The 14,281-nt window shown below is 27.8% G+C and overlaps 1 protein-coding gene across 1 annotated transcript in view; it reads right to left on the bottom strand.

Annotated features, from left to right (window-relative positions):
- The window catches only part of LOC117169432 (protein RRNAD1), an 11,791-nt gene extending 2,041 nt beyond the window's left edge, over positions 1 to 9,750 (bottom strand). The window contains exons 1-6 of the mRNA XM_033355808.1: positions 9,622 to 9,750; positions 9,334 to 9,440; positions 9,003 to 9,252; positions 8,750 to 8,898; positions 3,501 to 3,797; positions 3,280 to 3,433 (exon numbers count right to left, since the gene is read on the bottom strand). Of these exons, the coding sequence (XP_033211699.1) occupies positions 3,280 to 3,433; positions 3,501 to 3,797; positions 8,750 to 8,898; positions 9,003 to 9,252; positions 9,334 to 9,440; positions 9,622 to 9,747 (1,083 nt within the window). The 5' untranslated portion in view covers positions 9,748 to 9,750. The remainder of the gene's footprint in view (positions 1 to 3,279; positions 3,434 to 3,500; positions 3,798 to 8,749; positions 8,899 to 9,002; positions 9,253 to 9,333; positions 9,441 to 9,621) is intronic.
- Between the last annotated feature and the right edge of the window lie 4,531 nt (positions 9,751 to 14,281).

Raw genomic sequence — 14,281 nt, 5'->3', positions numbered from 1 at the left:
ATTCATAAAAAATCAAACCGAATTAAAAAAATAATCAAGTGAATTCAAAACAATTTAAAAATATGAAAAATGCATTGAATTGAGTAAGTTTGAAATAAGTTTTAAAAAATTAAAGAGAATTTTTTAAATTTGGATGAAATACCGAAGAATTTAAGGTGAGTTTTAAAGACTTCAAGACGCAGTGAGCAAAAACTTTTTTTAAATCCATGAAATTTACTAAAATGGAATGAATTTAAAAGAACTCAAAAGGATTTAAAATAATTCAGGGCAAATTAAAAAAATATATTCAATAATCTCTTGAAATCTTTAGAAAGTCCTACGAAATTTTTGAAATCCTGGAAAATGCATTAAAATACCTTGAGAGCTTTTAAAATATTTTAAAATCATTGAATATTTGCAAATCTTATAAACCCCGTTAGAATCTTTTAAAATATCTTAAAAACTGTTGGATCCTGTGAAATCGTTCCATATCTTTCGAAATTCTTCAGAAACACATGCGAATTTGGGCAAATTCCTTAAAATTATTAAAACCTTGGGAAATCCCTCAAAATCCCTGAAATTAAAAAAAAATTTCAAGCCTTTGAACTCTTTTAAAATCCATTGAAACTTATTAAAGCACTCGAAAATTCCTGAGAGTCGTTTACAATACACTCTAATATTTCACATCCTTTGAAATCTCATAAAATTACTAAACTCGATTAAAAAATTATTTGTAATCTAATGAAATAATTTAAAATATTTTTTTTTTAACTTTTAAATCTTCTGAAACTTGTTAAAGCTTTTGAAAATGTCAAGGAATTTGAAAGAAAAGCACTCTAAAATATTTCAAATCCTTTGATCATTTATCAATTAATCCTCAGATTCAATTAAATAAAACTTTTTTTTAATGCATTGAATTACGTAAAATTAAGGAAATTTACAATGATTCAAGTGGGTTAAAATTTGTTCAAAGAATACAGGCTAAATTAATAAGAATTCAGGACGAATTCCAAACAATAATTTAAAATCACTTCAAATCTCTGAAAAGCTAAAATACATCTTACTTGTCGTGAATGAATTCTTTGAAATCCACTAAAATATGATAAAATCCCGTAAAAATCGAAGATATTTCATGAAATCCTGGAAAATGTATTAGAATACCTTGCGAGCTTTAAAATCCCTTAAATTCATTGAAATCCTCGGAAATCTTTAAGATATATTAAAAACTTTTTGATCCTGTAAAATCGTTCTATATCTTCTGATATTTTAGAAAATTCATTATCCTAAAAAATGTCAAATGCTTCAAAATCTCTTAAAATGAATGAAATTAATCAAAAATTGCTTGGAATATTTTTAAATTCTGTAAAATATTTCAAATAGTTTCAAAAATATTTCAAATGTTTTCAAAATTACCCAAAAATCGCTTCAAAAAGGGTAACATAGGACCAAATCTTGAAAAAGGGGTATTTTAGGGACCTTAAACTGATATAGGATACAACTGAGGATATAGGCCCGGTAAGAAGCCTGGCATTAAAAAGTATTAGAAAATGTGAATCCCTAAGAATGCCGTTTCTGTCCTTAGTTTTTTAATTCTCATTAGGCGACGAGAATTATAAAATTTCAATCCCTTTAAAAGCCGATCGGAGCTGTCAGACGTAACCTCGAACACATTAAAAACACAATTTTCGTTTGAAGCATTAAAACGCGCTCTAAAAGCATGAAATTTGCCAAATATAGTAGGATTGTATGTAAGAATACGTTTCTTTATCGTCAAATGTTCGCTTTGTTCAAATATTATCAATTAAAAAAATATAAAATCATGATAAAAAATCGAAAAAATGATTTTTCTCCAGAACCTTTTGTGTGGAAATTGATCCTGACATCGTAAAATGACCGACGCTATGTTTTAAATAGCTTTTTGCCTGACTATTATTTGAAAAACAGTCAATAAATGTAGCAAAATTTGCTAAATTAAAAGGGATTAAAATTTGTCTAATTCTTGGTTGCTTTGTGGTATTCAGCAAAATATTCTCAGCGCTAGGTACAGAAAGGGATTCAATTTGAGAGCCAACATCAACTGCCGTGGATATTCAATATTTCTCACGTTACCACTGAATGAATTAAAGGGGGAGGGTCGGTAAGGCCGGTTTTTGGCCTAATTTATTTTTGGACCAAAAAATCTGAAAAAATCATGGTAGTATCTTATAAGTATCCCGAATCGATTGCACGCTAAACGGACTACCCTCCACCCCCCAGCCACCCCCACCCCCCTACAAATATAGGAAACACCACTACCCACCAACTGTATTTTCGAGAGATTTGATACACTTAAACATGTATTCTGAGGTTAGCTCGGGTTTACTAAGGTTTTCGGGGTCGCTTCAGGTTCAAGGTCATTTGAAGGTCAAATCGAGAAAAACTGGTAAAAAATTTTTTTTTAAATATGTTATAGGTTTTTGGGGTCGCTGATTATGAACCTGGTGACCGCTGACCTTTATCGCGTCAGGTTCAAGGTCATTTGAAAGTCAAATCGATAAAAAACGCTGAAAAAATATAAAAAATATGTTATAGGTTTGCGCGGTCGATAGAGGTCAACGGATGCCAGATTTGTAATCAGCGACCCCGAAAACATATAACATATTTTTTTTCAGCGTTTTCTCTCGATTTGACCTTCCCATGACCTTTAACCTGACGCGATAAAGGTCAGCGGACACCCGGTTCGTAATCAGCGACCCCAAAAACCTATAACATATTTTTAAAAATTTTTTTACCGTTTTTCTCGATTTGACCTTCAAATGACCTTCAAATGACCTTGAACCTGAAGCGATAGAGTTCAACGGACGCCAGATTCGTAATTAGCGACTCCAAAAACCTACAACGTATTTTTTTGGATTTTTTACCGTTTTCTCTCGATTTGACCTTCCAATGACCTTGAACCTGACGTGATAAAAGTCAAAGGACGCCAGATTTGTATTCGGCGACCCCGAAAACCATAGTAAACCGGAGCTAACCTCAGAATACATGTTTAAGAGTGTCAAATCTCTCGAAAATACAGTTGGTGGGTAGTGGTGTTTCCTATATTTGTAGGGGGGGTGGGGGTGTCTGGGGGGTGGAGGGTAGTCTGTTTAGCGTGCATTCGACTCAGGATACTTATAAGATACTACCATGACTTTTTCAGATTTTTTGGTCCAAAAATAAATTAGGCCAAAAACCGGCCTTACCGACCCTCCCCCTTTTTCAATACTTTTTAATGCAAGCCTTTTTACCGGGGGGCCGGTTTCTGTGAGGCATGAAACTTACAATCAAGTCGCTGAATCTCTCCTCTTTTAATTTATCACAATGCTTTTCCATAGCATGACAAGAAACCTCGAGCGCATTAAAAGATATTTCATTATTGTCTAGAGTTGAAACGTATTGACTCATTGGATACCCTTTCAGTGCAAATTTATCGCCACTAAAAAGATATGAGTAATTAAGGTAATGTTCATCTTTAATTTTAATTTAAACCATTATCTACAAACCTACGTGTGAGTTTCATGTAACAACATCCCACAATGCAAATGAACTTTGCTTCGGCACAGTTTGAGTATAATCTCAATAAAGTGGTAGCTAAATCACCACAAGGATGTAATCCAACTAAACCCAATTCTTTTCTTTTGGTTATTAAAGTTTGTTCACTTTCAAAGCTTTTTGTTAAATAATTCACAACTTCTTCTCCAGAATCATTAACATTCACAGTCATTGAAACGTGCTGTAATTTTCCATTACAATTAGGATTATACTTTCGTAAAGATGTGAGAAATTGTTCATCACACTTTCTGTAAAATGAATTATTCCTTGCTTTTAATAATGTCGTATTTTATGAAGATAAAGTGTTAGTAGAGGGTGGCCACTGAAACTTTATAAAAAATTCCACGTTTTTCCGGTCAAAAATTACATTTTTGCCGGCAGACTTTTATGCGTTTATAATCATTATTATTCAATGATAATTGTTTTATTCTATACATTTTGAAAATAATTAAAGATAAGAACTCCAGGGTGAAATATATAATGTAAATTACTGTAAAAATGATTTCAAAATTCAAATACCAAAATGCTCTCGAAACAGAGGAAGCAGAGTGATTTTTCAATCAAATAAGGGAATAAATTCTTTTAAGTGAAATTAGTAATTCCAGGTTTTTTCCAGGTATCTCGAGATTTTTCCAGGTATAATTTTTCGCGAGTTTATTAAAAATAACGTTCTTTTTAGCTTCTATGAATTTAATTATTATTACAAGATAGTAGTTTTATTTTCAACCGAAAAGATAAATTTTCAACTCAAATGATGAATATTTTAATGCAATACTTGAATTTACAAGCGAAAAAATGAATTTTCAAACAATACGATTCATTTTCTACCAAGAAAGACGATTTTTCAACAAAAAATAGGAACTTCAATAAAAAAAGTTGAATTTTTAAATAAACTAATGAATTTCCAACTAAAATTATGAATCTTCACCTGGAATAGATGGATTTTAAACAAAAAGATAAATTTTTGAAAAAAGAGTTCAATTTTGGACAAGGAAATATTTTTTTTTTGGACATATTTTCAACCAAAAAGATTAATTTTCTACCACAAAGACGATTTTTCAACAAAATACATGAATTTTCAACGAAATATGTGCAGTATCAAATATAAAAAGACAAATTTTCAACAAATTGTTGAATTTTAAACTAAAAAAGATCAAGTTTCAACCAAAAATGGAATAAAAGATTCATTTTTTTCCATAGAAGCTGACTTTGAAATTAAAAACACACATTGTCAAACAAAAATTTAATAGTTAAATTTTAAGTTAAGAAATACATTTTCAATTACGGCAATGAATTTTCAACAAATACGATGAATCTTCAACTTGAATCATTAAATTTCCAACAAAAGGATTAGTTTTCAGCCCAGAAGATGGATTTCTACCAAAAAACTCAAAATTGTAAACGAAAGATAATTTTTTAACCAAATATTAAATAGTTACAATTTCAGGAAGAAAAATAATTTTCAACAATAAAATGCAAACAAATTTTAAACAAAATAGTTCATTTTGCAACTGAAATAGTTAAATTTTCAGTGCAAAAATTAATTTTCAGCCAAAGAAAAAAAAAGAATTTTCAACAAAATGGCTCATTTTTCAACCAAGGAGATGAATTTTCAATTAAAATGATGGCTCTTTTGTTAACAACAAATTAATTTTTAACAAAAGAGCAACTGTCAGCTAAGTAATAAAATCGTCTTTAAAAATGGATAAAATTCGGAAAAGAATATTTTAGTTGATATTTCAAACAAAGAAGATTTAAATTTGTAATAAAAAATAATGGAATTCAACAAAAAAGAACCAATTTTTAACTAAATACATGAATTTTCAACTAGAACCGATCAATTTTGAACTAAAAACAGAATAGTTGAACTTTCAGTTTAAAAGCTGATTTCAAACAAAATAAACTGTAATTCAATTTAATATTGCAATTTCAAAAAATTATGTACGCTCTCAAAAAAATTCCATGGATTAAAAAAAAGGCCATGAAATTTTTAGGTTTTTCCAGGTATATATAAATTCCCTGAAAATTTCAGGTTTTCCAGATTTAGCTTACAAACCAAAAAACAACGTTACTTTTAGAAGATAGTGGAATTTTCAAACTAGAAAAATGAATTTACAACCCAAAATTTTCTACCAAATGATGAATTTTCTATCGAAGAAAAACGAATGTTGCACAAAACAGTTGAATTTTCAAAAAAAGGTAACTTTTGAAGTAAACAGTTGAATTTTCAACAAAATAATTAAATTTTTAACCAAATAGTAGAATTTTGAACCAAAAGAGATGAATTCTGAACCAAAAATAGAATGGTAGATTTTTCAACTAGGAAAAGTTAACTTTCCATTGTAAAAGATGAATTATCAGCAATTAAATTTTTTATTTAATTCTCTACCAAATGAATAATTTTCAATTTAAAAAGAGGACAAAAAAGAGGACTTATTAAAAAATAGTTGAATTATCAACAAAATAATACAACTTTCCACGAAATAGTAGAATCTTGAACCAAAAGAAATTAATTCTGAACCAAAAATAAAATAGAAGACTTTTCGAATAAAAATATATAAAACTTGAGCTTATGGCACTCTCCAACTTCAAATCAGCTTTGATCGAAATGTGGGGTTTCAATTTATTTGCGAAATAATTCGAGTATTCCTAAATAATTATAGCGTGTTGAATAAATTAAGGTTTCCTATGTAATTACTATAATTACTATAATATGAAAAGGAAATTTTTGTTCTCAAATATAAAAGGAGCTATATAACATGCACGATCCATCAACACAAGCTTTACATTTTGAAATACCTTTTAAGTTATAAATTTTATTATTTGATGGAAATTGTAAAAAATTTCTTAAAAAGACATGCTTTTCGGTAGAAAATTCAACTACATTGTTAAAAATTCGTCTTTTCAAGTTAAAAATTTAACTCTTTTCGTAGAACATTAAGCTATTGTTTAAAATTCATATTTTGTTGCTGACAAATCAACTGAAATCTTTTTTGGATGAAAACTTTCCTGAAAATTTTTCTTTTATTTAAAAGTTCATCATTTTTAGTAGAAATATTGCATCTGTCTTGGGTGAAAATGCAACTCCTTTTTTGAAAATTGAACTATATCCTAGAAATTTTACTTTTTGTTTAAAATTCGTCTTTTTTTGTTGAAACTTTTTGTGCTGGTTAAAAATTCGACTATTTAGCATCAAATTAACTTATTGTTTACAATTCTTATTTTGGTATTGGAAAGTGAACTGGAATCTTTACCTGTTTTTTCAGAAATTATATCTTTTGGATAAAAATGCAACTGTTTTGTTGAAAATTCAAAAATTTCGTTGAAGTCATACTTTTTGGTTAAAAATTCTGTTGTTTTATTGAAAATGTAACTATGTCGTAAAAAATTACTTCTTGTTTAAATTTAATATTTTGTTGTAGAAAAGAGAACCGAAATATTATCTAGATGAAAATGTAACTATTTGTTTGAAAATGTTTTTTTTTAATTCATCTGTTTTCATAAAAATTTCATCTTTCTAAGATAAAAATGCAACTGATTGGTTGAAAATTAAACTATTTTGTTAAAAAGTCATAATTTTTTGTTAAAAATTCTACTGTTTTGTGTAAAATTTAACTATTTAGTAGGAAATTTACGTTTTGTTTAAAATTTATATTTTAGTATTAAAAATTAAATTAAATCTTTTCTGGATAGAAGTTCATCTTTAAAAAAAATGTGTCGTTTTTTATTAAACAATCATCTGTTTTAGTACAAATTGCATCTTTCTTGGATAAAAATAAAACTATTTTATAGAGAATTCAAATATTTTGTTAAAAATTCATCCTTTTTTGTTCAAGCAATACTTCTTTTTGTATTAAAAAGTCATTTTTCTTCGTAGAAATTAATTTTTTGTTAAAAATTTCATATTTTTATCCTAAAAAGTCAACTGGAATTTTTTTAAATGAAAATTCAACTCTCTTCAAATAAAAAAAAATCATCTGTTTTAAGAATAATTTCATCCTTTTTTTGATAAAAGTGCAACTATTTCGTAGAAACTTATTTCTTGTGGAAAAATTCATATTTTGATCGTGAAAAGTCAACTAAAATCTTCTGAACATAAAATTCAACAATTTAAAAAAAATTATCTTTTTGATTTAAAATTCATCTGTTTTAGTAGAAACATAATTTTGTTTAAATGGTAATACAACTTTCTGGTTAAAAATCCTTCCTATTTATTTAAGTTTTCAACTATTTTATTTAAAACATTTGATTGAATCACTTTGTTAAGAAATTTTTTTGTTGAAAATTTATATTTTTAGTTGACATTTCATCTCTTCAATTGAAAGTTTAACTATTTTGTTGAAAATTATTCTTATTTAATTGAAAACTCAACTACTTGGGTAAAAGTGAAATTACATTGCTAAAAAATTATTTTTGTCGATTGAAGGCTTATGTCTTTGGTTGAAATTTTAACTATTTAGTGAAAAAGCATTTTCTGTTTAAAATTAATTTTTTAACTGAAAATATAACTCTTCCATTTTATTAATATTATTCTTTTTTAGTTAAAAATTCTCCTTTTACGGCAATAAAATAATTTTCTTGGTTTGGTATTTCATTTTTGTTGGGAAAAAAGCATCAGTTTCAAGTAAAAATAATTTTTTGCTAAAGTCATATTTTTTATTTGAAAATTTAATTTTTTTAGAGAAAATTCGTCTTTTGGCTTGAAGGTTCAACCTGTTAGATAAACTTTTATTTATTTCCTGATTGAAAAATCTTCCTTTGTTGAAAATTCGTGTTTTCATTTTTTGTTTTTTGGTATGAATTTCATCTTTTTTTATTGAAATATAAACTATAAGACTTTTTTGTTGGGAATTCATCTTTTCAGGTTGAAAATTCAACTATTATGTTAAAAATTAAATTATTTTGTTGATATTCAAGTATTTTGTTAAAAAGGTATCTTTTATAGAAGGAAACAATTTTGTTTAAAATAAATTTAACATTTTTTAATTTGTATCTGTTGTATACCGTTTATAAAAGATTCTTTGTTAAAAATATTACAAGATTAAAATGCTGATGTTTGAATATTAATTAATGATCAAGGGAAATGAAAAATTAGTTAAGAAAAAATCTAATTTCACTAGCATTTTATTTTACTTGCCTGGTCAGTGGCCACCCTGGAATAATTAATATTGATAAATAATAATAAAGTATAATCTCGTACTTTGCTTGTGCTGTTAATAATGGATCCTGTTCAACACAAGTTACAGAAAATCCATATTTAAAGGCAAGTACACGAGCTAAATGACCCATTCCAGCACCAATATCAACAACGCATTTGCAATTTGCTTTTAAGGCACAATCTCCTAAAATCTAAAAGCACAAAAATTCACATCTTGCCAAAACGTTTTCATAAATGCAAACTCCAAACTACCTCACTTTCACAATTTTAATTTTTATATAAATAAATAACACACCTGTGACATTTTCTCTATTTCGTACCGCTTTTTTGTCTTCACGTGTTTTATAAAAAGGTTATTGAATTTGGAGTCATTGACATATAAATTGGAATTAACTGAATCTAATTCTTCTAGGGAATTAAAAGATTTTCCTTCGCTACTTCGCTTCTTGCATTTAATAGCTTCACCTTCATTATGATTCCTATTAATTACTAAACTACGAATAACTTCTCTTAGAGCCATTAAAGACAAAGGCCAAACTCTTTCGCTGTAAGAAGATCAAATTAAAACTAAATAACCGTTACTAGATCTAATATTTCTATTCTCATTTATATGAATAAGAACATACCAAGCTTCTCCTAAAATCCATTTCCCCAATTCTTGAGGACTTACAACATCTAATGTATTTTGCCATTCTCCAGGCAATTTGTTCCATAAATCTTCTAAAAAGAAGTCCTGAAAGTAAGCCAAGAAGTGCATTTCTACTTTTGGAACAAAATAGATAATAAACATGAAATTACGATTTCCAGAACTAAAAAATTGCGGGATGTCAACATAACCTATCAAAGCTGAAGACACGAAATTTTATTGGATTCTATAATAAAAGGCGTACCGGATATAATTAATGAATACGAACCACTATGTATGAATCCAATAGCCAGCCATAAATATCTAGAACACGGAATATTTTTTCAAGATCAGATCGCACTTTGTCACAAACGTCACAATTGCAATAATCGCACGTGGTTTTTGTCTCATCCATATTGTATGTATATAAACCCCCAGTGGGTCTCCCACGTGACAAGTGAACTTAGGTTACAAACACATGTATGATTGCAGAGGTTTTCTTCGAATTTTCATGTATATCGCCCGGAAATTTGTTCGAATTTGCATTTTTTTTTAAGTAAAAAAATGCGTACGCATTTCCCACAAAAAAAGACGTTTTGTACATATTTTATTCAGAACCCGATAAGAAGAGAAGAACAGAGAAAAATTAATATTTTCAGATTTAAACGAAAAAGTGAGCATTATTTGATTTTTTTAATGTGCTAATTTTCCATCGAGAGAAGTTCCCAACGAAAGAATAGGTTTATCTCCAAAGCCAACTTGTGTTGTATTCCATTCAGGCGAATATATTTTCCACTTTTTTAATTCCTCTCAATTCGATCAGTAGACAAACCTCTTATGGTTATTTTTAATTCCGTTTTTGTGGAAGATATGAGTTTTGAAATTTCAATTTTTTGTCTTCGATAATGGTGGAGTAATTTTAGTTATAATATTTTATATTGTTTAAACACATTATAGATTTAATAATATAATAAATAATAATAAATTCATTTAATCATGTTGTGTATAAGGTAAACGAAATTAATTTATCTTTAAGAAGTTATAAAAATATTCTTTGAAAATACTACAAATTATTTCTGTTAACATAATTATTTTATATTTATAACTGATCGATTAAAAGGACTAGGTTTTTTTTCTTTAAAGTGAAATTATTCTCTGTCTTTCTATTCTTTCGTTGGCATTCCTTCGTTTTTTTAATTCTCCTCAATACGCTTCCATTAAATTTTTCTGAGTCGATTAAAAAGAATAGATTTTGCATTTTTTGTCTACTCCTTGGTGGAACTTTCGACGGGAGGAAATTCACATATTAATGGGAATTCAGATTCTGAATTTATCTGAATTCTTCTCTTCTCACCGGGAATCTTGATCGACTTAAAACTCTACATTTCTCATGACAATTAGACATAGAATACGAATAAAATATTATTTTTTAAATAACTCCCCCCCCCCCCTCTCTATTAAATGTCTTATAGAAACCTATAAAAATGGACAAAAAGATATATAGAATCATATAGAGCCTAATAGAAAATATATTGCTTCTATATGGCTCTATGTGGTTCTACATATCCTTTTGTGCAATTTTATAAGTGTCTGTCAGGCATTTAATAGAAGGCCATTAGTCTCTTTTACAGGATCACAAAAACCCCATAAGTGAGAAAGAGGGGTTTGCAAGCTTTTGGAGCTAATTATGACCTTTTTGCGAAGTTTAAATAAAAATTGTTTCTGACACATAAAATACTACCTTATACTGATAATTAGACGTTTACGTAAATATGTTAAAGAATTTATTATTATTTTTAGCATTTTTCTCTATAGAGAATATAGAGTTAGAAAGTCGCAGTTTTTTCAAAAATTGTCTACTTTTTGCCCAATTTTCAGTTAGAGTAAGGTAATACTTAATTAATGTTAAAATCGTAATTATCTAAACAATTAATAATTATTGTTAGTCCTTCGTGTGCACACGACTCCCACACTTTGAGAAGTATCCCTGAATTTTTTCAGATTTTTTAAGCCTTAAAAAACTTGGAGATCCGACTGTTCCCTCAAAAATACAGTGTACACACACACGTAGGGTTAATAATATTCTCGTAGTATATATGCTAGAAAATTGCCGTTTTCTCAAAAATTTTCCCTTTTTGTCAAATTTTCAATTAGAGTAAGATGAATAATCAAAGTTAAAAAAATTTTTTTAAACAATTTATTCTTGTTGTTAATTTTATTTCATTTGAATACTGTTCGAAACTTGCAGTTTTTTCTGCAATTTTCATCTTTTTGTCTTCTTTTTATGGCACTTGGAGTGAGTTATTAATTAATTCAAACTAGCAAAAATAATTATTTGAACAAATTTTATTAATACAATATACTGCAGTTTCTTCTGAAATTTTTAACTTTTAACCCACTTTTTACTTAGTGAAGTAATAAATAGTTCAAGTTAACAAACGTACATGTTTGAACAATTCGTTATTTTTCATAACTATCTTCTCCTAGACTTAGATAAGTGCTAAAAAGTTGCGGTTTTTCTGAACTCTTAAACTTTTTGTTCACTTTTCACATAGTGAGGTAATATTGAGGTAATATTAAGATCCTTGATTACGAATATCTTGGGTAGATTGACGAAATCTGGGTAAATTTTGGTTAAATCCATTTTTTCAATAATTTCACTATTTATTCACAAAAAAATTTATAAAATCATATTTAGCATGGTTAAGAAAAAATACAACTTTTTTGCGTCTTGCGCTTTTTTGTACTACGAACCGTTTGCAATGTACAGCGTTATAAACAAATGATTTTTTAACAAAATTGCCATATTTGCACAGTGTTACCTCAGAATCTATTGCTCAGAAAAATTGTAAACTTATACACTGTCTATATCAAAGATAGATCTCTTGAGAGGAAGAAGAAATCGTCCGTTTGAATAAAAATTTCTTTCCTTAAATTGTTGTTAAAAGTTGCTATTTTAAAGAGGAAATCGTTTAGACTCTTGATTTAATAATAAACAATCATCCAGATCAACTAGTTTCATAATATTTCTTCAAAGTGTTGCAAAACCTTACTCTAGCATTGATAACATAATTTGGTGTTCACAATTTCTTTTGCTAAATTGTTTATAACAATTGATATAAAGAATGACCCTCAATAACATTGTATTTTTTATAAATATGCGCTCCCTTAAAAGCCACAATTTTCAAGTCATTCGGGAATACCTTTCTTATATCCTTAATTTGACCATAAATAGTATAATTAGCTTGGGTTGCATTTTCGATAGCTGCGCCTTATTGTTTATAACTACTGTTATTAACAAAAACGCTTAATTAAGAAAATGGATTTTATCTTAAATTTTTATTAATCCTTGACAGATGATTAAACTTTTGACTCGTGATATTTTCTCATACGACGAGCCATTATTTATTCACGGCCTTATAAACAATATATTTTTTATAAATACACACTCCCTTACGAATCACGAAAGTGAAAAGTTTTATTCTGCGCCATAGGTTAATATAATTAATAATAAAGTTAATGCTAATATCTTAAAATTGAGACTTTTAGGGGAGCGCATATTTATAAAAAATACATAGTTTATAAGGCCGTGAATAAATAAGGGTTTATCGTACGAGAAAATATCACGAGATTGGGAAGATTAATCATGTGTCAAGAATTGAAAAAAAAAAATTAGGTCAATAACTGGTTATTAAAGGTCATTATTTATATAAATTGTTATAAACAATTTAGCAATAGAAATAATGAACAACAAATTATGTTATTATTGCTAGATAAAGGTTTCGCAACACTTTAAAGCAATATTATACATTGCAATATTATACATTGCAATATTATACATTGCAAACGGTTCGTAGTACGAAAAAAATGCATGACGCAAAAAAGTTTTATTTTTGCTCAGCCACGCTAAAAATGATTTTTAACATTTTTGTTGTGAATAAATAATGAGATTGTATAAAAAAAAACTTTAAGCTACAATTTACCCGGATTTGGAAAACCTACTCAAGACATTTGTAATTAGGGGCCTTTTCTGACCTTCTGAAAAAGAGTAATGTCGGGGACATATTTATTCATAAGAATTTTTAGAGGCTACCGGATTATAGCGTATACAAGAGACAAAAACAAGATCTATCTGGCATTAATATAGATGAAGATAATTATAAAGAATAATAATTTGTTTAAACAATAATTTTTGGTAAATTTAATTAATTCTTAAGTCACTGCAAGTAAAAAATAGACAAATTGTTAACAATTTCAGTAAAACTGCATCTTTCTACCGTCAAGCAAAGAAAATATTATTAACAATAGCAATAAACTGTTTAAAGAAATATTTTTGTTAGTTTTAATTAATTATTACTTTACTCTGATTGGAAAAGGTACAAAAAGTTATCAATGTCAAGGGAAAACCCGCAACTAGTAGTATTAATATAGAAGAAGATAGTTATAAACTTTAATAATTTGTTTAAGCAATTATTTTTCTAAATTAAATAAAATATTAGCTCACTCAAAGTGAAAAAAAAATCAATAGTTGAACATTTTAGAAAAAACTGTAACTGTCGTGCATTTATTCTAAGGAAGTATTATTCACAATAATATTAAATTGTTTGAACAATTTATGTAAACATCTAATTATCAGTATAAAGTAGTATTCTATGTGTGCGAAATAATTTTCATTAAAAAAAAAGCAAAAAAATCATTAGCACCGAAATCTCGCAAACCCCATTTTTGCACTCGTGGAGATTCTTTGGGTACTTATAAATCAGACTCATGGGGCTGACAATTGAAAAGTAATATTTTGTTCGTATTCTATATTTAATTATGAAGAGAAATATTGAGTTTCAACTCAATTCAACTAATATTGACGATTCTCAATAAAATGTACAAAAACGTCTTTCGAGTTAAACTTTATGGGACTTGCACCATAGTCCAGTCATCTGGTTGGAAAAATA

The sequence above is a fragment of the Belonocnema kinseyi genome, chromosome 3 (genome assembly GCF_010883055.1).
Source record: "Belonocnema kinseyi isolate 2016_QV_RU_SX_M_011 chromosome 3, B_treatae_v1, whole genome shotgun sequence".
Lineage (NCBI taxonomy): Eukaryota > Metazoa > Arthropoda > Insecta > Hymenoptera > Cynipidae > Belonocnema > Belonocnema kinseyi.
The sequence above is the reverse complement of the archived record's forward strand: the minus strand, read 5'-3'. Positions and strand labels throughout refer to the sequence as shown.